Source organism: Sinocyclocheilus anshuiensis, unplaced genomic scaffold (assembly GCF_001515605.1).
Source record: "Sinocyclocheilus anshuiensis isolate Anshui unplaced genomic scaffold, SAMN03320099.WGS_v1.1 scaffold510, whole genome shotgun sequence".
Lineage (NCBI taxonomy): Eukaryota > Metazoa > Chordata > Actinopteri > Cypriniformes > Cyprinidae > Sinocyclocheilus > Sinocyclocheilus anshuiensis.
In genome coordinates, this window is record NW_015542360.1 from 1,233,146 (window position 1) to 1,256,638 (window position 23,493).

At 38.8% G+C, this 23,493-nt stretch overlaps 1 protein-coding gene across 2 annotated transcripts in view; it reads left to right on the forward strand.

Annotated features, from left to right (window-relative positions):
* The first annotated feature begins 345 nt into the window (after nucleotides 1-345).
* Nucleotides 346-23,493, forward strand: part of LOC107691886 (sodium- and chloride-dependent taurine transporter-like) — a 37,832-nt gene continuing 14,684 nt past the window's right edge. Inside the window, exons 1-12 of one of the 2 annotated variants that reach the window (XM_016490716.1) lie at nucleotides 346-591; nucleotides 6,714-6,943; nucleotides 7,846-7,980; nucleotides 9,313-9,547; nucleotides 11,741-11,873; nucleotides 12,870-13,004; nucleotides 13,667-13,770; nucleotides 13,889-14,013; nucleotides 15,893-16,005; nucleotides 16,753-16,890; nucleotides 17,390-17,492; nucleotides 20,297-20,397. In XM_016490716.1, coding sequence (XP_016346202.1) covers nucleotides 6,715-6,943; nucleotides 7,846-7,980; nucleotides 9,313-9,547; nucleotides 11,741-11,873; nucleotides 12,870-13,004; nucleotides 13,667-13,770; nucleotides 13,889-14,013; nucleotides 15,893-16,005; nucleotides 16,753-16,890; nucleotides 17,390-17,492; nucleotides 20,297-20,397 — 1,551 coding nt within the window. In that variant the 5' untranslated portion in view covers nucleotides 346-591; nucleotide 6,714. Of the gene's footprint in view, nucleotides 592-4,830; nucleotides 4,927-6,713; nucleotides 6,944-7,845; nucleotides 7,981-9,312; nucleotides 9,548-11,740; nucleotides 11,874-12,869; nucleotides 13,005-13,666; nucleotides 13,771-13,888; nucleotides 14,014-15,892; nucleotides 16,006-16,752; nucleotides 16,891-17,389; nucleotides 17,493-20,296; nucleotides 20,398-23,493 lie in introns of those variants that run through there. The other variant, XM_016490715.1, reaches the window with a different exon arrangement.

Consider the following 23,493-nt stretch of genomic DNA (forward strand, 5'->3'; position numbering starts at 1 on the left):
ACTCTCAGGAGGTTTACAGTTACCAATGGCCCACTTATTCAGACAGCTGATATTAAATTAGAGATGTTCTCGTCTTGAGGTTCAGGTAAAGGCTGTCCAGCTCAAAGGGCCCGAGGTGCTGTGATGGTTCCTCTTACCTATCAATGTCTTTGGCAGGACTCACTCTGCAAAAGTTGCTACTCCAGATGAGCTAGAGGAATCACTCTGTAGGCATAAATTACAGGACTTTTCACTGAATTTCGCTTGCTTCTTGCACAGGTATTGACACAGCAGTGCTTATACGGACATTGGCCAGTGGCGGCGCATTTGAGGAGCGAGACGAGGAGCTGCGGCAGTGATGCGCGTTGGAGGCGCGCTTTTCTGAACCCAGGAAGCGGGCGCTTTAAGAAGACGCGCTGCTGCCGCGGACGGGAGGCAGGCCGGTGTTTTTCCACAACTGATGTCTAATGGTCACCCATGTTGAGAGACAAAGGTCAAAAAAAAGCTCATAAACTAAATTTACCGCTGCCGCTGTTATTCAGCACCGAGCCGCCGCGCAATACAGAAGTGACAAGAACGTTTCAAAGGAATTAAAGGAGATACACGTTAAAGGTAACGTTATTTCCCATGTTTGCTCTTTGGATTTAGTATAACGCACGGATGTGAGACCACTAATGTTTTATTTTATTTTTTTACCTTAATTTACGACGTTTTCAGAATCTTTTTTCACAACATTACTTAAAATTCAACAGCTTGTCTTATTGTCACACATGCTGAAAAGAGTTTGTTAAGGGATCCAGGAAGTACTTTAACAGTTTATTTAGAAGATTTTGTCTAATGTTATTATAGGCTATTTTAACAAAGCCTTCAGTAGCTAATATAGCCATATTATAAGATAATAATATAATGGGTTGTTTCATTTTTTTATGATTCGTGATGACTTGACAGGCTTTTAAACTGGTGGTCCATAAGAAGCAATTCTGTGCTGCTCAATGCGTTTGTGTTGATGCTGTCACTTGTCATTGAGTTTCTTACACTCCCACTCTAGACAACTGAGTGCTGACTGCATGGAGTTAAGAATAGACAGCTTGACGTCCCTCGATGGATATGTATCACTGAGGGTTTTAAAAACACGAGATATTCACCTCAACAGCGTCAAGCCGGTGAAATAAAGTTTGACGTTACAAATGAACATTGTACGCACACAAAGATGCGACTGTAGATGCAGCTGGAACGGTGCGTCAACAACCTGTTGGATGCGTTCTCAAGAAAAACGGGAACATTTCGCGAAAGTTAGTGATACGGACGAGCCTCCTCAAAGTAATCGGATGTAGGTTTGGTGTCGTTGGTCTTGTACGCGTATTTGGCGACGGTTCACACAAGGACGCGTTCCTGCGTTTAAAAGCGAAACGAAGTGGAACTGAAAGCAACTTGAGGGGGTTTAAAAAGCTTCTAAGGCGGCGTTTACATAGAAAACATTTTCTTCTTAGAATGTTGTCAGCGTCTTGCTGTAAGTTCCTCGGTTCTAAAAACGCCGTTCCCAGTTTAAAATCCCCGTCTCGAGACACCTGCGTTCACTGTGTGAACGGCTCTTAACAAGATTGCTTTTAACTTGACACGCCATATATTATAAACGCTATGCTAAGTAACGAGATGCAGCGAACCGGCCAAATACAATAGCTTTTCGTCTGAACCAGCATCCTAATGAACTGACAGTGCAACTAAAGTTGTCTCGCAAACAGGTTCACCTCATCTAGAAGCCTACTTTGGGTTATGCGGAAGTCAGGCAGCTCACTTTGCAGTCCCTGCTCAAACACAATACAGGATACAGAGTTTAGGTTTCTGTGCACATTGCCAGCTTGCATACCTAGCACACTGATAATAACAACCACAATACATTTGGAACAGATGCCATCTTCTTAGTGAGGATGAAAAAAAGCTAAACAGTTATTCAGTGTGTTGTCTATCTCTTAGTGTGTCATAAAAGAGAACTGCAAATATATGAGCCTATCAGCTGCTTTTTAATTGATGTCAATAAAAAGTAAGACTTGTTAACAAAGGCGATACTGTGTCATGACTGCCAACAAACAACTCTGCCCAGAATTTAGTTTACCACTTTAGACTGAACTTTTCTAGCATGTTTTTTTTAATTTAAATTATTTGGTTGTTTCTCTTTAATATAAATTGAGGCAAATTTCACATCGAGCAGACTGAATAATGCAAAATTTGTATTCAGTACAGTTTCCTAAAAATTCAACAATATGAAAAAGAGGACAGATAGCAGAACAGCACATTTTCTGAATGCAGTTCACTGACCCGGTTCACTTTTAAATATCATTTTTACCACTTTACTTTTTTATTGACATGCAACAGTCCCTGTACCCAGATTCGCCACCCATAAAAATGCATCTTGCATGTATTTGTCTTTTTTTTCTAGTAAATTATAGTGTCTTCAGCTTTCAACTTGGTGTTTTGGTCAGACGACAAATATCCCCCTTGAATAAGCATGACATTTTTAGAATCATAAATATACAAGGGTAGAAGTTCTTGGTGGACACTGGAGACGTTTGACAGAAATCTGATCTAGTCTGGCTACTGTATACTGACAAGTCAGACCAGTTGACTTGATTTATGTCATAAACCTCCAGTAGATAAATTATGGTTTTTGTGTTTTTATTACAGGACAAATCAAAAGTCAATATGACCACATTAATGGTTATGATAATAAACAATACTGTACTTTAGAACAGATGAAGTCCTTCTTTGTGTAGTAACAATGTCAATATGTAGCAGTGTTGTTTCTTCAATGCATGTAGTGCAACAATGAAGAGCCAACAGTGTGTAAATTTTAATTATTAAACACTAGCTTAGGTTGTTCAGTTATACAGGTGCTTAACTCTGAATTATTCTCCAAGAGTTGACACCATTACTTAGATCCTCTCTCATTTATATTTTATAACCGGCATACTGACCCTAAATCCACTGGGTCAGATTTGTTCTTTGCAATGTGTACTAAAAGCTAAGGGATTTACAAATGGGTCAAAGGACACCCATGGGACTACAAGCGAGTGCTTTGGAATATATTACAAAAAAATTGAAAAAAATAAATAAATAAATAAACAAAAATATTTTTTTAGGGCTGTCAAAGTTAACTTGTCAACTTACAGTAATATATACATATATTGCAATACAAATGTTATATACACACACACACACACACATATATATATATATATATGTGTGTGTGTGTGTGTGTTTGAAGGTGCATAGCTCTAACATTATTAATAATTGGTAATAATGGTAAAAATAAATACAGTGTTATTTTAATAATAAGTAAATATTTTGTAGATAATATTTTAATAATTTACAGATTTAGTACAGATTTGGAAACAACATGTTCCATATTTTGTCTTTCTCACACTGTAAAAAAAATAATATATCAAAATGCATAACAACGATTATATTTTAGTAAGGGTCCTTGCAAAAAGTTTGAAATCATTTGAGGACTACGGTGGGACCACCTAATCAATGCCCCACCATGACCACAGCACTGCGGCAGAATGCAAATGCAAACGTCATAATCTCTAGTGATACAGTTTGGTTCACTATAGGCAGTGCATGAGAGCACAATGCATCACGTCAAAGATTATGTACAAGTGGATCAAACTCTGCTGTCAACGCTTGACTTTAATGTTCATGACTTCAGTTTCATGCATCATTGCTACATTGTGAGGTTTACATAAATGGATAAGAGTGTGCTTATAACGCTCCGGACTCCGTTTATGTGGTGGAATGAGTGCAGAAAGGAAGGAATTTAATGTGAGAGCACTCAGGAAATGTACATGGTTCTAAAATAGGGATGGTTACATAATGAGCCAAGTGCCTCGTGCCGACTCCAGACCTGAAGTCTCCCTCGATAGTTGGGACTATGTAGCAATCCTGCTGCTCAGCTGAGATGACAAAGTTGATGGCCCAGCAAATCCCTGATGGCCACAGGCTACGTGACCTATAGATGCGGAAGAACAAATCACTTCCAATTAGGAGCTTCTTGGAGGCGACTGATTGCGGATTCCGGAGTGAAGCTGCTCCATCTTGAAGGTGCGATTGAAGTCTATTGTTTCTACTTGGGAATCAAACAGACCTAGTCAGTGTCCCAAAGTAGGCTGCCATGTGTCACAAATTTCACAGCATTCCACAGCACTATGCGCTAAAAGGGCAAAAAATGGCAGCGGATCCTTTGTTCTGTATTTTTTAAACAAATTGCCTGATCCAAAATTCATAGAAATGGTCCTGTGAGCACAAATTGCCATTGTTCCTTTATCATGGCTGTGCTGCCAAATGCAAAAGGCTGAGGGAAACAAGTCGTACAATAGGCTTTTGTTACTCGTCACATTTAGCCCTATGCAAATGTGCTGGGCCTTGTCTTTGCTTCACTGCTGACCAGAATCTAAGTCAGACTGGTCAGTCAGTCAAATATTGTGCTCCGTCTTCAAACCACTTAACAAAAAGTATATAATTGTTCTTTGTCAAAGTATGTTAAGCTAAGCTACTTGTCTTGAAAAGACAAGCTATTAATGGCAGGAGCCTGGAAACCATCAGCTGTTCAAGTGAAACGCAACAGAGGTGTGGATTGCTGTCCACATATGCTCTTGTTAGTCGCGTCTGCGGCTCGGGTTGCCACACATGCAAAGATAAATAGTTTCAGATAGATCTCTGATGCATCTGGGGAGTGGAAATTTACCATCCAGCCGACTGCCGTTCGGGTTATCCACTGCTCCGAAGCTGCGACCAATCTACTGATTGCTTTTAATTGTCTTAGTCTGTGGGCGGGTCGTGGTGTCACCTCGGCTTACACTGAGCCCTGGAGAGATTGGGGCGGTGTGGTCAGAGGTATGGTGTCTGCTGAGAGAACAACATAGACCAATTGGATTCAGCCATGAAGGAAATGTAAGTGAAAGGCAGTGTGTTAATTTGAGGGAATGTTTGTGTTTGTGGATAATGGGAAAGGGGTCAAATTTGAGGAATATGGTTAAAGATTAGACGTTGATGGAGTTTGTCATGTCGGATATGAAAAACTTAGATCAGAAATGTCTTTAAAACTGAATTTATTTTATTGATGATTAAATTATTGCCAACTCATGGGCAAAAATGGCATTGCAACAAGGCACCAACCAGTTGCATTTCTTAACCCACTTGTTTGCTTTCTTTGACTCTCGCCCAGTAAAGTTGCTTTGAGTGGAAATGGAAAGTGTCTGGAGTATTTCGCTGTAGTTATGTAACGGAACGTGCTTGAGTTGTAGCGAGCTCCTAAGCCTTTGAAATATACATATTTAACCTACCTAAAGAGTATGAATGTAATTTCCTGAAATTTTTAGACCTTTTTAACAGTCTTGTGCTGCCAAGTGTATGATTCTGTGCTAAATTCGAAAATATAACGGAGAATCACCAATTAAATGGGAACTATTTCATGTAAAAATAACACCCAAATTCTTTCACTGTAAAAGACTGAGAAACCTCCGTAAGATCAGTTTAAAAGAAGTTAGTCCTGGCATGCTGCCACACTAGTTAGCATGTTTATTAGGTCGTATGTTTAGTAAAGCAACGGAAAAGAGAATATATACGTGTATTTATTGATTGTCAAACACACCGTAGATTTTTCCACCCTCTTCTTCCGTCTCCTTGAGAGCAGGGAAAAAAGCAGGCTTGTGTTGAAGAAACCGGCCTCACAGTAGAGCTATAGTTTGTTCAAGCGTTGCCAAGCTGTAAGGGAGTCTGGAATGGGTAGAGATGTTGGAGTTGACTTTGGTATCTTACTCTCTGGGATTCATCTTAGGGGCTCCATGGCAAGTTTGGCTCGTGCTTTGAAACAGAAGACGCCAAGCCTGACATAATTACTCCATCCTTGAATAGAATCCTGACAGTGTAAACACTGTGTTACTTAAAGGGACATGGGCAAGATAAACGCATACCAGTTTTGCATAGAACCTGCAGTGCAGGAGTTTTTATTAAATCAGATTTATGTGTGTGATTGCGTTTTGTTTCCTTGTGGGCCATAATCCACCAGGAAGTGATTGGATTGTGAATATGTGAATATAATATTTACTTACATTTTCTTTTGAATTGATTTCCAATAATATTAAGTACAATTTATAGTGTAAGTATGAATTTACTTTGACAAACTATATAATGTGTTAATAGGTTTATAGTGTACCAATCATTTAAAACAAGACCAGGAAAATGTTTTAGGAAAGTAAAAAGGGTCCATTTTGATTTTATGCTGACTTTAAACTAGTTGGTGTTAAATGCTGATGTGTTTTCTTACTCATTGCCTATGTGGTTGCCTGTTGGCATCATTTCATGTTGACTACAGACACACTTCACAAGAAACAAAGAAAGCGATGCAGCTTATCAGTTTTACGACTAGGTTTAATGTACTTTTGGTCATAGCTAAGTTATTGTACCAAGTATCATGGCACTTGCTTTCAGTTGTGTCGTACATGGAAATTTCCTGTGTTCAAACCACAAAAAGGTGACGTTACTTTAATCACATCAACCATCGTGTTATGTTCTTGTGTGAACATTTCTCACACCTGAAAAAGCTGCTGTTCTAAATTAACTATTTATGTTTGACCTAATTATAAATGATTTAGAAAACCAAACAGGAACTTTTTGATGCCTGAACCTAAGGCTGTTGGGGTTCTGTCAAGTGTTCTGACCCCTTGTTTTCTTTTTAGAATGGCCCAGAAGGAGAAACTTCAGTGTCTAAAGGACTTCCACAAAGACATTCTGAAACCCTTCCCGGGAAAGAGCCCGGGCACAAGGCCAGAGGATGAAGCCGAGGGGAATCACCCCCAAAGGGAAAAGTGGGCTAGCAAGCTTGACTTTCTTCTTTCAGTCGCCGGGGGCTTCGTTGGTTTAGGCAACGTCTGGCGGTTCCCGTACCTCTGCTACAAAAATGGCGGAGGTGAGCATAGTTGTTGATACTTTTGGACTTTGAACACCAATGTGACAGTCATAAAAATGTAATTTCTTGACCTCATTTCTTGAATCTACTCCAAAGATCATCAATTGTATAAATTCGTTCAAAAATAAAAAATCCGTCATCATTTACTCACCATCATGTTGTTTCAAACCCAAACGATAATCTTGTACTTTAGGACACACATGGAGATGTTTAGAAGCTGCTATTTTTCCATAGAACACAAGAGAATGATTAAACTGTCAAACTTCATAAATGTTTAAAAAACAACAACGTTTTTCAAAGCCATACGAAAACACATCTCATGTCATACATTATGAGTTTTCATGTGTCTCATGGCCGATTACAATGCATTTTCAATTAAATGCACACGCAAATACGATTTGAGAGTGAATAATTACTTATTTTGGTCTGTTTGACAAACAGAGTCCTATGAACTACTTTTATGGTGCTTTTTTTGAAGTTTGACAGATAAAGCACTATCCACTATTGTTACATGGAAGACAGAATATTGTACATTATGAAAAATATTTTCTGTTTCACAGAATAAGGTAAAACATTTGGAACAACATTTCTCTTCACCCTCAGATCAACAACAACCATGTGCTAACTTTGGGAATTAGATAACACATTAAAGACATTTCATTTACAATATCTTCTGAAAAAGTACCCTTAGTTTTCCCTTACATTTAGTCAACAGCATATAATTGTCATATCACTAACTTTCTTCACACAACAGAGATACAGAAAGAGAATGAGAGCAAGTAACAAAGCCTTACACTGTACTGGATGAACTCCTTGAGGAGTATGAGTTAAACACTAATCCAGCAGTTAATAGGATATAATAATTGAGAGAATAAAGCAAATCTTCTCCTGGTTCCATTTAGGTGCTTTTCTCATCCCATACTTCATCTTCCTGTTTGGTGGAGGACTGCCTGTATTCTTCCTGGAGGTGGCACTCGGTCAGTTCACCTCTGAGGGAGGAATCACCTGTTGGGAGAAACTTTGTCCAATTTTTACAGGTGAGGTTTTTTTTTAATCTTAAGATACCACCAGCTGTATCTGAAGATAGGCTGTGCAAGACATACAGGTTTCATGTTAAGTGTCTGATAGGAAATATTTATATTTATAAAACATATCAGTTAGGGTTAACCCATCTTCCTCACCTCTCAAATCCACTAATAAGAATTATATTTTAAAAATTAGGATAAGACTAGTCAATCTACTGGCAGTTATAAATGATGCACATTTTTATGTTTTCAAATTGTTTTGTAAATTGTTATTAAATATCTCATTAATTTATAAAGTTCCATTATCCAATACAGTATTCATTATGTGCTCCCATTTAAGCATGGCTCCATCTGCTAATTCCTATCGAGATATTCATGTAGACCAAAGAAGTAAACTGTATGAACACCTTGACAGTGCTCTTACATTTCACACTTTTATTTGAAAAATATTGACATGGACCAAGAATGAGATATAATAGATTATTTCTACATGGATAAACATGTCTTTGCCACATCTTGAATAGTCCTTAAGTAGTCACTGTTGGTGTATTTTAATGTCAGCAGTCTGTTAATTGCAGTCTGTCTTCTTGCTACTCTAGGGACTTGTAGAAGTTTCATTTTCAGTCTGGCTAGTAGCAGAGACAAGATAACATCAGCAGCTGTCAATTTATGTATTGGCTAAGAAGGGCAGCTGCTCATGAACAGTAGCTTGTATAATTGGATGCATCTTCAACTTGTGTGGTGTCGTGGGTAAAGCTAGATCTAGGGATCAGGAGGTTGTTGGTTCGAGCCCCACAAAGAGCAATCACCATTGCACCCTAACATGGAATCAAAACCCAGAGTAAATGACTACTTTGGGGAAAAAAGCAACAGATTTCCACCAAAATATCTCTTATATAACAAAGAGTATATCAAACCTCACAAAAATGTCTTCTGACCACAAGTTCATTACTTATTTAAACAGAGTTTACCAGTGAGCAATCATTACATGCAAACTGCTGAATTACCCATATCCCTCTGCCAGTGAGTGAGGTGACAGCTTTGGTCTGTTTTGCTTTCCAGTCAACCTGGCCAACATTGATTTACACAGTTCAAACTCTGAACCAATGTCTTGCATCACTTACCTCCAACTCTGGACACGTTTATTCCCTGTTTATACAGAAAGCACAAGAAGGTTGCATAGAAGTTTGTCATTTATTTATCCATTCTCATGCTCCACTGGCGCACAACTCCTTTCATTGTGTTCATTAAGGTTATAATAACAAATCGCAAACACTTTGAACAACTACAATGTGATGAGTCAGTCCAGAGTGCCTTAATGTCACCATTTCTTTCTTTGTACAGGTATCGGCTATGCATCCATAGTGATCGTTTCTCTGCTGAACATCTACTACATTGTGATCCTGGCCTGGGGCTTGTACTACCTGTTCCAGTGCTTTCAGCCAGAGCTTCCCTGGGCAAGCTGCAACAACAAATGGAACACAGAAAATTGTGTGGAGGATACACTCCGCAAGAACAAGACACTCTGGGGGGCTGTGAACGCCACTAACTTCACTTCCCCCGTGACTGAGTTCTGGGAGTAAGTACTCGTTACTTGAGTACAATTTTGTTGTGTACTTTGAAAGCCATCCAAATCCAGCTATGAGCATATAGTTGAGAAGAAGTTGTGGGGTTATGAAGCAAAGACATTGCCTTATGTATCTGTACAGTTGTCCTCAATCATTCCCAAAGACTCTGGAGCTTGTTTACTCTCTTAGTGATGTTGTCATTGTAAATGACTGTCTTATGGAGCCTTCAAAATACTTAATGCTATAGATTAAGGGTATTCATGAGATCCATAGTCCTGCAGAGTTTCGATTCAATCCTGATCCAACACTCCTGCTTGTAATCTTATCCCAAAGTAATCCCCCAGACTTTGGTTAGCTGGTTTAAGTCTATTTTGACTAAACCCGGTAGAACAATGGGTCTCGCCGAGCAGTTCCAATATTGCTAATGCTTTAAACCAAAGGGTCTGGAGCATGGATGGGCAACTTTGGCCCTGGAAGGTCACTGTGCTGCAGAGTTTAGCTCCATCCACCTCCTGGTAATTTTCAACCAATCCTGAAGACTAAGGTTAGATTTTACAAGTGTGTTTGATTAGAGCTGGAGCCAAATTCTGCAGGACAGTAGCCCTCCAGTTGCCCGTCCCTGGTTTAGATCTCCAGACTGTCTTCTAAAGACCAATATTTCAACAGAGTTTAGCTCCACCCCTAATTAAACACACCTTAAGGCAGGGGTGTCAAACTCAATTCCTAGAAGGCTGCAGCCCTGAAGTATTTAGATCAAGCCCTAATTAAACACACCTGATCCAGCTAATCGGGTCCTTTAGGCTTATTTGAAAACTACATGGTATGTGTGTTGGAGCAGGGATGGAACAAAACTCTGCAGGGCTCCGGCCCTCAAGGAATTGAGTTTGAAACCCCTGCTCTAGAAGGATAGGCAGCATCAGTCCTGGAGTGCCGATGTTCCGCAGAGTTTAGCTCCAACCCTGAAAAAAACTCATCTGCCTGTTATACCATGTCCTAACTACACGTGACGCGACAAGATTCTGCAGGGCTGTGGCCCTCCAGGAACTGAGTTTGACACCCTTGCATTAAGGTCTTCAAGAAACTTTCTAGGTGTGATAGAGCAGGTTAAAACTAAACTCTGCAGGAAAGTGGCCCTCTAGGTGCAAGACTGCACACAGCTGATCTAGCAGAAGGCTAGTGGTGGTATTATAACTCTATGGTGGTGTGTATTCAAGAAAGCAATGTTAACTTACCATTGCTTACTTGAGGTAAGCTGGTTCCAAAACCATGACTGCAAGGAGGTCGATTTAACCCAGAGTATGTTCACGGTAAACAACAAGAAAACCTGCTCTGCAGAAGGTTATGCTCCGAGCATAAGTTGCTAAGGCTACTTGTATACCCTGAAAGTTATGTATGCTTTTGGAACCGAAAGTTTAGGTTTTCTGTTAACTTGGCAAACTCACCCGGGTATGCCTCAGAACTTGCTTTCTGGAATACCCCCCAGGTGTATCTAACCATGCTACTGGAGGACTACTCTCCCGCAGAGTTTAGCACCAATCCTCATCAAACACACCCAAGCTACCCAAATCAAGGTCTTCGAGGTTACTTGAAATTTACAGGCAGGTATGGAGCAGGCTTGGAATGGAAATCTGCATGAGGGTAGACCTCCAGAAGCGAGTTGGCTACACCTGCTCTATGGTGACTGGCTTCTTGTAATGATTTGTAATGTAATTACAAAAAATGGCTGCCCACTGCTCCGGGTGTGTGTTCACGGTGTGTGTGTGTGTTCACTGCTGTGTGTGTGTGCACTTTGGATGGAATAAATGCAGAGCGCTAATTCCGAGTATGGGTCACCATACTTGGCCACATGTCACGTCACTCTTTTTGTACTTAAACATTTATTATAGCAGGGCTGTCCAAACTCGGTCCTGGAGGGCCAGTGTCCTGCAGAGGTTAGCTCCAATCCTAATTAAACGCACCTAAACAAGCTAATTAAGGTCTTACTAGGCATACTAGAAACTTCCAGGCAGGTGTGTTGAGGCAAGTTGGAGCTAAATTTCTGCAGGACACCGGCCCTCCAGGACCGAGTTTGGATGCCCCTGCTCTATAGAGAACTCTTCTGTCATGGCAGATTAAACAACTTATCTGATTATTTGAATGGTAGCTCCTTAAACACCCTCAAGGGCTTTAGAGTGTCTCACCAGCAAACATTGTTTCCACCACAGGCGAAATGTCCTCAGCATCTCGGATGGTATCGAGCAGGTGGGTCATATTAAATGGGACTTGGCTCTGTGTCTGCTCGCTGTGTGGATCATCTGTTTCTTCTGCATCTGGAAAGGCGTTAAGTCCACTGGGAAGGTGAGCTTGGTTGCATTACACAAATTCTTTCAGCTTTAGTCCGTTAATTTAAGAGCTACTAATAATAGTTTTCACATTGTCATTGGAGTTAAGTAGCTAGGGAGAATTGAATGTTACCTTAGTCAGTGTTGTCAACATAAACATACCAGCAGTTCCCTGCTTATTGGCAGCAATAGTAACTATAGCACACCTCCTTCCTAATAGAGACCGTAAAGTCAATCAGCAGACACCACCTCTTGACTTGGGCACAAGTTCCCCTTGAGCATGCACTTGTGAAACTTATCATGGTTCCAGCCAAGATGCTGTCAGAATAGATTGCTGTATAGCAATTCTAGCAATAGCTACTTTAGGATGGACTTCTTTATGCAATAAAGGCTGGTTCATGCTGCCCTAAAAACAAAATTTTCAAGTTGGTGTTTGAATTTTAGTATGTTAGAAAACTGATTAAAAAAAGGCTTTAAAAGGATCCTTTTGCTCTTCACTTGAAGCCATTTTGACTTGAAAACATGTGACTGAGCTCCATTAAAGGTAGCATATGAAAGATTACTTTCTGTTATCTATTTATTTATTTATTTAATTTTTTTTGTGACAGTTTGCATATTTGTCATGCAATTTTAAATTTATAATGCAATTTTAAAATTTACTTGCAGGTAATTAATGTTTTGATGTAGTTTTCGGCATTGTGGTCAAAATAACATTTCTAGCCAAGCCAAACATTACATGATGGGAGGAAAACAGCTGACCAGAAAGTATATCCACTACAGCCAATATAAAACTGTCAGTGAAGTTAAGCTGTAAATTGCATGTTAGCCTTTGAAACGTTTTTGATAGAATGTCATCTCAGAATGCTGGAAAGTATGACAAGTCTTTTTTTAAAGACACTGTGAAAAAGCTCTGCTTTAGTTTTCTAAATAGTCAAATAACCTACTAAGTTTGTGGGTTTAATACAACCATAGCATTAAATTTAACCTCAGTGTTCTTGGCTTTTCTGCTTAGGTTGTGTACGTCACGGCAACATTCCCATTTGTCATGTTAATTGTCCTGCTTGTACGGGGTGTCACTCTTCCTGGGGCAGCCGAGGGCATCAAATTTTATCTGTACCCAAATGTGACTCGCCTTGGAGACCCAGAGGTAAGATCTCAAAGCTATATACATCAAAAGGCTTTATAATATCACCTACACACCAAAACATGATTCCACACCACTTTGGTCTCTATGGCTATCGACTTTGCTGAAAAGACCAACATAGTTGGTTCCTAGAATATGTTCTGTTTTGGATGCTGGTCTCCATCAGGCTTAACTAGCTTCAAGACAACCTTAGTCAACTAGATGCAAAAGAAAGACCAACTCTAGTTTGACCTACTTCCAAAACTAGGTTTTGCTTGTGAACAACGTGACTGTGCTAGTCCATCAGCTGTCTAGCTACTAAATCAGCACTAACTAATATAAATCGGCCATCTAAGATGGCCTTTTCAGCAGGAAAAGTGCTGTTTACACTTGTCAACATAATGTACACCAGTGACCCTCTGCAACTTAAACCCAGAATAAACTTTGGATGTACAGTTTACAGAGAGAAACCCAAGATATGCAAAAGAGTCGACATAAAAAAAGCTCATGATGGTCTCGGTCAGAAAGCTACAAATCTAAACATGACATGAAGTTGTTGAAACAATTTATATTAGTCCTTCATGATGTATCCAGTTCTGGAGGACCTACAAGAGGCTGAATGCATGCAAATATTTGAGTTTGCTTCATGTTGTCAGTCAGAAAATGGTTTGGCGTCTTGTGTCTAGGTGTGGATCGATGCAGGGACACAGATTTTCTTCTCTTACGCCATCTGTCTTGGAGCCATGACGTCACTGGGAAGCTACAACAAGTACAAATACAACTGCTACAGGTGTGTTTCGATGTCCGGGGGGGGGCGGGAGGGGGGCTTAGTCCAGTGAACGGGCAAAGTGGGAACGTAGGGTACCTTTGTGTTAATTAACAAACTCCATGACATATGTGTGACATAGGGACTGTTTGCTGTTGGGAGGCCTGAACAGCGCTACCAGTTTTGTGTCTGGCTTCGCAATATTTTCCGTCCTGGGCTTCATGGCACAAGAGCAAGGGGTGGACATAGCCGATGTGGCAGAGTCAGGTACGAGGGTCAAGCAGCAGTGATGGTGGGCACTGCTGCTGCAAATAACAACACGAAAAAAGTTTGGTCAACCCTGTAGTGAAAACAGCGGCGCCTGTAGACTATTCGGAGCCAATAAAACTAGTTCCAGGACCTAGGACTAAAAAGAAAGCTTAAAATTTGGAACCTTCGTCATCATTCGTCAGATAAAAACCAAAATGAAAAGAAATGTAGAAGGTCTCTTGGTGGAAAGCGGAATTCGATTGGAATCGACTGTAGAACTGTACGGAGAGTGCATTCTTGGAGCCACTGGGAACATTAAGTCCTAGTCCACTAATGGCGAAGAATCAACTTTTGTGTGAAACAGCATTGACTGCTGTTCAAGACAGTTTCCACTGGTGACCCTAATCAAGAAGCATCTTGTGCCAAGTTCAGGATAGAAGCAATTTACAACATGCTTTTGGAGAGTTTGGGTTTAAGTCCTCGAGAACTCTATGCAGTTTGACTAAGGTCGCCAAGTCAGTTCCTATTGGTTCCTTTTTCTACCCTGGACACACTACGTGGCCAAAAGTATGTTGACACTTTTTGGTGGGTTTGGCTATTTCAACTACACCCTTTACTTACAAGCAGGTGTCTACAATGAAGTATACAACCATGCAGTCTTCTTAAGACAGAATGGTTTACTGAGATTCTTGTGGAAGAAGCTCAGATCGGAACACCATTGAGCACTTTTTGGATGTACTGAAACATCAACTGTGAGCCAGACCTCAGTCAAACATCTACTGGAACGCCTTCCCAGAAGGGTGGAAGCTTGTTGTTAATGCTCATGGTTTTGAAAGTAAATGTTCAACAAGCACATATGGGTGATATGTTCTGGTGTCTACATATTTTTGACCATCTAGTGCATATCAGACATTTCTCAAAATGGCTCTTCGTCTTTCACCTTGCTTTTAGACCTGTGGTTCAGGTTCATCTTCAGTAAGTCTCATGGTGAAAGAGATCAGTTGATGTAACGGCTTTTTAAGCTCAAGTTTTCCCAAATGTCTAGTCTTCTGCACTGTTCATGCTTGGGCCCTTCTCTGTGGATACTTTGGTCTAAGTATGTCTGGCTCAAGAGAGGTGCACAAAAAATACATCTTTATCACTTTGTTTATAAGACACACAAACCTAAACTTTACTTGAACTTCCATGCATATCAGCACAATTATGTTTGTATGGAGCCACAGGATCCTTATCAGGGAGTGTTTCAGGATTATTTGGTTGGATACATTTCTAAACCTTTCAAATGGCAAGAAGCTAAAAGGCGCTTTTTTGCAAAAGAGAAGTACATTTTGGGGCGTTCAGTCATAGATGCATCAACCTGACTCTGCGGAAAGTGCATTTTATTGTACTTTGACATTATGCTATGTGGGTCATTGTTTCAATTTGGTTTTATTATATACTGTATGTGTTGTGCTTGTTTTTGCATCTAACCCCTGTTGAACAGATTGGATCCTACATTTTGTTGCAGTAGCAAATGGAGGTGTTTGTATGTTACCTCTGAAGTTGTTCTTTGTACTGTAATGTTGAATATGGAACCTGTAGTATTACACGAGGGAAATATCACACCACTCATGAAACACTTTCTAGATTTCGAAACAGCCAAAGCTAACCTCAAGATGCTAATTTCGCAAGAAGATGCAGTGAAACGGTCATTGGACTGTTTATCAACGAATCACTGGCAGTAATTTTGCCTGGCTTGATCGCTTTGTCATGTAGATATTCGCTCCATTTTTCTTTCATGTCTCCTTTTTGGTCTGTGCCGACAACGAAACGCGGCATAGATCAAAGTGTGCAAATTGCTAGCATTGCTAATTGTACTTTCTCCACTTCCCCACCCCCTCTGTTCTCTTCCCAATAGGTCCTGGCTTGGCCTTCATTGCTTACCCTAAAGCTGTGTCTATGATGCCACTTCCTACATTTTGGGCAATTCTTTTCTTCATTATGCTTCTGCTGTTGGGCCTCGACAGTCAGGTAAGTATCATATGAAAAACTGTTATGCTAAACGGCTTAAGTACCGTTAGTTTACAGAGTAGTAATTGCATACAGCCAGATGTTGATGTTCAATCCAGTCTGTGGACCTTTCAGAAAACATTTTTGGAATTAAATAGCTAATGGCTAAAGCTAATTCCTTAGCTAACAATTACAGTGCAGTAGGTTAAATACAATTAAAAAGCTCTGTAAATCCAACAACAGATCAGTGTAGCAAATTAAGCCACAGTACACAAGAAAACATGGTGACAAACAGGGAAAGAAAAACTTTGTTGGCAGCTAATCGCCCATGCAGCAGTCCTGTACTATCATATTTCTCGGTTCCAGTGAAACTGAACACTCTGCTAAATCAGTGTCCATCCACATCCAGAGGGTCCACTAAACTACGGTGTGGTGCTTGAACTGTTAAATTAAGTATCTAAAATAATATTCATGCAGCTGTGCTAGTTAACATTAAAGGGGGTCTATGTACAGTACTACTTGCAGTAATAGATACATCTCATTACAGTATGTTACAACTTCATAGACCTATCAAACTGATGCTGAACTGCACTGACCTATTTCCTATTGACAGCCCTCAAAGCTAATAGTCCTGAACAAAAAGCCACAAACTCAGTTCCATGAGCTTCATTCTTTCTTTGTCGTTTTATTCTGTATAATATTCACTCAAAATATGAAATCCTTGATAAAACCAGTTTGGGATGACAGTGTTACTTTTTCTTTTCCCAGTTTGTCGAAGTGGAAGGGCAGATCACATCCCTAGTGGATCTGTATCCATCCTTCCTAAGGAAGGGTTATCGGCGTGAAATCTTCATAGCTATAGTCTGTTTTGTGAGCTACCTGTTGGGACTTACCATGGTCACAGAGGTAAGCGCAACAGTCGAATACACTTATGAAGCATTTCCCTTCCAAATCCATACTAATTCTAGTCTTTACCACTTTGCAAACAAATTGGACCAGCTGGTTTCTCCTGGCTAAAGAGTGTATCAAATGCAGCTTAGTTGAATGGTCAGGCACCATATGTTTTCCTTTTAGGATTTCAGTGACATTGTCATTTGATAGTTTTCAAATTCTTTTGGCCCCCTTCAAATCTCCGCCCCTGATTGCTAAGCCCCTGGAACAGTGATAAACTGGGAATGCTATTCTGTGGCTTGAGCCATACAGTGTCCCATTTGTTCCGTGACATAATGTCTTATGTCACCCCTGAATGCATTGTGCAACAAATGTTTTTGTTACCAAAAGAAAACTAGTCAAGTGTTTAGCCAAACCTTGCTCATAACAGTCCTCTATTGTGTCGGCCTTGCAATTACAGCATGTACCAGAGCCTACTCGCTTTTTTCAATAGTTATTTGTGTCTGTTTTTCAGGGTGGCATGTATGTGTTTCAACTCTTTGACTACTATGCAGCCAGCGGCGTGTGCCTTTTATGGGTTGCATTCTTTGAATGTATTGCTGTAGCCTGGGTTTATGGTAAGTATAAGTACTGTAGTAAACAGAAAATGTGACTTCTATTCATAATGGTGTACTGGAGCAGGCACTTTTCATGAATAGGGTACAAATTTGGTGTGCCAGTACTTTAAAACAAAACCCTGTTACTGTTATGTTTTCAACAGTAAAAATGTGTTACGACCCTCCTTTAGTTGTTAGGCGTCTAGGGACTAAGAAGGGGAACATTGGACCAGTTCAGACCAATACCAGCTTCACACTCGGTGTGTGAAGGAAAATTACTACGACTAGAGACTAAATAAAGCGAAATTGCTTTATTATTGAAGACAGTGTCAGTTGTTTACACAAGACAAAAAAGAGAATACGTATGTATATAAAAATAAAGAAAATTATTTACAAAATAATCCTAGACACACCGGCAGCTTTACAGTATTGGAGAACTGGGGAGGTTAAAGGGAACCTGGATTGTGCCAAAAGAAAAAAGTAACAAAACCAAAAGGAATCTAGCTAACCCATTTTGGACTAGTCCTAAGCTAAAATAAAGAAAAATGTGAAAAGGAAAACGTCTTCAACGTCCGAGATGTCATAACTCCACTAACTAACCAAACCAAAAATACAGAAAATGGCACAAATCCCTAACCTAGTGTCTAACAACAAAATCAAACTACATGTGCACCATGTAAGTCACGTGACATAACTTACCTATCCCTTTACCTTCGTCCAGTTTTAACACCTCTTTGAAACAGCTTTATAAGGCTCTCAAATGTCACAGATCAGGAGTTTCGGGCCAGCCAAGTAGGTAAGATATTTTACATGGCAATCAAAGCACATCACAAACTAAACCAAACAAACAAAAACACAAAAAGAATATCACAACCCAAGTTCACAAAGCCGGCTTTCGTGTACACTGGCGTTTCCCTTATATAGCACAGGTGGACATCAATCAGCGAGCGCGATGGAGGAACAACCCCCCCCTCCCGTCATCAGACCCAATCAGCTCGTCCCGAATGATTGACAAGTGAGCCGACCAATCCGCACGTCACATGCAAAAGTGAAAGTAAAAGGGATAGAGAGAGGACGCGACAAGGGAAAAAACTCAAGCAAAAGAACACAAAAACAAGAAAATACTCAAACGACAAGTCAGCGTCACTTAGGGACGTAACAAATGCAAGATATAGCATTTTGAGTTCATCCCTGTTACTGCTTGATTTCCCCATCATAACAAATTATAATCCTTGTAACTGTGATACCCTTAAGTAGAGATGGTCACTGTCCTGCAGAGTTTAGCTCCATGATCAAACACCTTAAAAAAATCCAATCTTGGTAGGATTGCTTGAAAATTACAAAAAGGTGCGTTTTCTCAAGTTAGCCATTCAACACTGTTGTTTGATCTCTTTTTCTTACACCAATTTAAGTAACAATGTATGTCTTATTTATTGGAAATATGAGTTTATCCTTAACTACATAATCAATATCTGACCTCTAACTAGCTCATCCCTGCGGAATAACAGAGTAATTTAGGCTAAATCTGCAACCCTGTTACTGCATGATTTTCCACCTATTACTAATATTCAAAATTGATATACCAAAGAAGTAAAACAAATTTGGATCCTTTTACAAAATTAGCTCATTTACACTTTCCCAGATTTTTTTTCCCACAAAAAATTGAATATAGTCTTTGTTATGCCAATCCACCCTGTTACCAAAATTATTGTAAGAAAAAAAAATCAAGCAAATATGTGTCGTTTATTTATTGTAAATATGATTTGAAAATAAAAATCATCATGTGACCCTTAACTAGCTCACCCCTGCTAAGCAACAGAGTAATTTAGGCTAAATCTGCAACCCTGTTACTGCATAATTTTCCACCTAATGCTAATAATGGTATAAAAATGGTTATACCAAAGTAATAAAACACATTTGACTCCTTTTCACAGCATTCCACTTTCTCGGCCCCCACATATTGACTGTTGAATGCATTTGTTAAGCCATTCAACCATGTTACTGTTATTGTAAGAGAAAAGATCAAAATTTGACCTTTAAATCGTTAACAAGGTGGCTAATTTTGGCTAAATCTGCAACCCTGTTACCCATTGTTTTTTTTTTTTATTATATTAGAACGTTTTACTTAGAATTGCATCTAATTATTATGGTTAAACACCTCCACTCACTGACAAAAACTCCATAATTTGGACTTTTAAGCACTATTTCTTAATCTATTGACGGAAAATGCCAACAAGCCAGCAAATGAGTTCTCTTTTCTTGAGAGATGAAACAAAGCCCTTATTGCTGGCAAACTATTTGTTATGAAAGGAATGATTGTGAAATATTCTCAGGTGTGGTTCTTTGTTTGAACAGAGTGTGGGTCATTTAGACTGATTTGCGCACTAAACCATGGTTTCTACTGTATGAATTAACCTAGTTCTGAAAGCGTACATAATGTCTTTGTTCCCTACTGTCATGACCTTGATTTCTAAACTTAAATGCTTCATGAATATGTCAGTATATGCCAACTTCCCTTGTTACTAGAGTTGCTGCTGAGGTGGCTTAAACCCTGCATGCAGGTAGAGTCAGGTTAAAACACTAATATTATTTACTATGGGAGATTTTCCTGATAACATACTGCACTGTTTGCACAATACACAAACGTTACAACACTTTGTAATCGTTTTTCCCTGCCAACCCCAACCAGGACACCAAATGAATAAACTGCTAATGTAATTATCTTCTTAAACAATGCCGTACCTTTGTTTCCGTCTATCTGCACTGTAGTATCATGTCATAATGTTTGTGAATTTCATACCTGAACACAGTCCTTCTCTTCACAGGCGCTGATAATTTCTATGATGCAATTGAAGAGATGATTGGTTACAGACCAAATCCCTGGATGAAGTGGAGTTGGACTGTGATCACACCTTTTCTGTGTGTGGTAAGTTCATTTTAGGTGAAGAAAGAGTCCCTAAAACCGGTTAAATTAGTAGTTTGCTTATTTATAGATTCATTGTGTTAAAAAAAACTGTGAGAAGTGCCTGTCCACCGATCTTCTTAGGCCCACTACGCAGTATGTTTCCTAAAATGACACATTGAGGTTTTATGAACGAGTATTTTACACAGTTCAATTTGAGATTGTGTGCTTTTCTACCCTCCCCCATGGCTACACATTCAAATGCCGCTTTGCCGCTTTGGATTTGCTGGAAAAAATCCGGCTCCCATCTCACTGTAACAGAGCTCCAGATGGGGTGACCATCTGCCTGGCCAACAGAATGAATGGAAGGAGCTGTGGATGAGTGCAGGATTAGTTTCCATGATATCATGAATGTCGTTTTTCTGTGAACATCATTGGACTATAGCGGAAAAAAAAAAAGTAATACCTTCTGTATGTACAGCCATACAGTTTTTAAAGACTGAGGAGACTTTTATCTTCCTTTAAATTAAATGGCTCTTTTAAAAGTGGATTAACCTGTTTAGTCATTTTGGGAAACTTGGTTTTACCTCTTTAAAGGGTGATTCACACAAAGAGGCCTACATAATTCGCAAAAAAAAAAAAATATATATTTATTATTATTAAAATTATTTTTATAAAGACAACTGAAGCCTATTTTAAGACATGTAGTAGTAGTAGTAGTAGTAGTAGTAGTAGTAGTAGTAGTAGTAGTAGTAGTAGTAGTAGTAGTAGTAGTAGTAGTAGTAGTAGTAGTATTAAATGGCAAATAATTATCAAGCATTATTATTAAATAAATAGTAGGGCTGTCCTCGACTAAGGATTTTTCTGGTCGACTAGTAGTCATTAATTTTAAGCGTTAGTCGACTAATTGCACGTTTATTAATAAAACATTTAAATCATTATTATGAGCCTTTAATTGTCTACATGGCCTAATAGGCGCTCAAGCACACGCATAAAGCTTGCCACCGTGCACCGGCAGAAGTAATGATTATGAATGCGTCAGTGAAAAACAGTAAGGAGACTGCATTAACATTTTAATATTTTGATAAACTAGTGTTTTCTTTGTTCTCGGTTTAAGAGATGAACTCGGCGACACTGACTCATCATCTCTGCAGTAGTGATGCACCTGTATGCAGGTTTCATACGGATTACATAATCTGAGAATATTTGTTTTCCATTTGAATTGGTTCATTTGAAAGTAGAAATTTCACTCTCTATAGATATATATATTTTTATGTCTGTAAGGTAAAGATATACACGGTGTTTCGCGCTCAAGTTCACAGACCGCAACGACAGAAAGCGCATCCTGTTTGCTTTCATTATTTCACAAAAGCATGATTTGTTTTTTTATTGTGAGTGCACACAAATAAACGTAGAGTCTTTACAGATTCAAAAGATGTATTACTCGTATCTGTATGACCAAAAATGACCAGTATTTTAGGAGTAAGTGAGCGCACTGGTGCCTCCATCTGTACTGCAGTGAGCGCTAGCTTCCACTCTCCACACAGACATATAGCGCACATTTCTCTAGGTTAACATTAGATTGAGCGGCCATGTAAAGTTGCTAATACTTACATATTTCAGATGATAAGCCATATTTGAGGTTGATGAATGATAGGCGAGCGTTTGGATGTCCTGCCTGATGTACTGTATTACCATAGACTAGCCGTTAATGATCTGTTTATTACGGACTGCGTGACTTCGCCTGTGGATTATTTTTTTATTTTTTTCCTGCGACTAATAAAATTTTGGTCGACTATTAGGGGGCAGCCCTAATAAATAGTAAACATTTATTGATTTGTTTACAAATAACTACATTAATAATCAACAATTATTTATTATTTATATATAATAATAATAATAATAATTCTAATAATAATGTATTATTGATAATGTCGTTAAATAGGAAATGAATGAATCTGCTACTTTTTTTTTATCATCATATATCATTATTAAACAGACAAATAAATAGCCAAAAATATTGTTTAATTGAATAAAAAAGAAATAGCTAAAGTAAAATTATGCTATTTATTTATTCAATAATACATAACATTATTACTATTATACACAACCTCATTTTGGCTGTTTGAAAATGCAGACATTTAGAAATGTTTCAAAGTTCAAGTTTTTGATAATACCATTATCATCTCAGTGTAAACTCAGTGTTTTCACAAATTTGTGTTTTTATAGTGATGTCATGCACTTGCGTATTACTGTATGTGTTCAGTATGTAAGCGCATGGTGTTTCTTTACAAAGTGACATCGCCAACTATTGGCCTGGCATACATGATACAGCATTTTTGTTAGTTTTCGCGGATCCGTGTTAATGGACAATTTGACAACGTTGTCATCTGTACATGAAAAACGCAACGAAAAACTCTTCAGATTTTAATAAACAATAAATAGCTGAAGTACAATTATGCTATTTATTCAATAAATATTATTATTATTATTATTATTATTATTATTATTATTATTTTAAAGTAGCAAATAATAGCTTTTTTTAGAATCATGTATTAACACTAGAGCCGCCAAGGGTCGCTGTAAATTTTACCCACGCACGTTACAACTGTTTTTATATGGCTAAAGAACATATTATTTCACTGTATTATGCCACTGTCTTGACAATTTCATGACTCTAGACACTTCTGTGTGTAGTCATCAGCTATATTTTTGTCCTGTTGTTTTATGTTCAAGGATTTTTTTTTTTTATACAGGCCGCTAATCACTTTTCATAACGGTCAATATAAGCTAAACAAGCCTGCACTGACAACGAGAATTAGAAGGAAGTAAATACATACACTGAACAAAATTATAAACGCAACATTTTTGCCCCCATTTTTCATAAGCTGAACTCAAAAATCTAAGACTTTTTATATGTACACAAAAGGCCTATTTCTCTCAAATATTGTTCACAAATCTGTCTAAATCTGTGTTAGTGAGCACTTCTCCTTTGCCGAGATAATCCATCCACCTCACAGGTGTGGCATATCAAGTTGCTGATTAGACAGCATGATTATTGCACAGGTGTGCCTTAGGCTGGCCACAATAAAAGGCCACTCTAAAATGTGCAGTTTTATC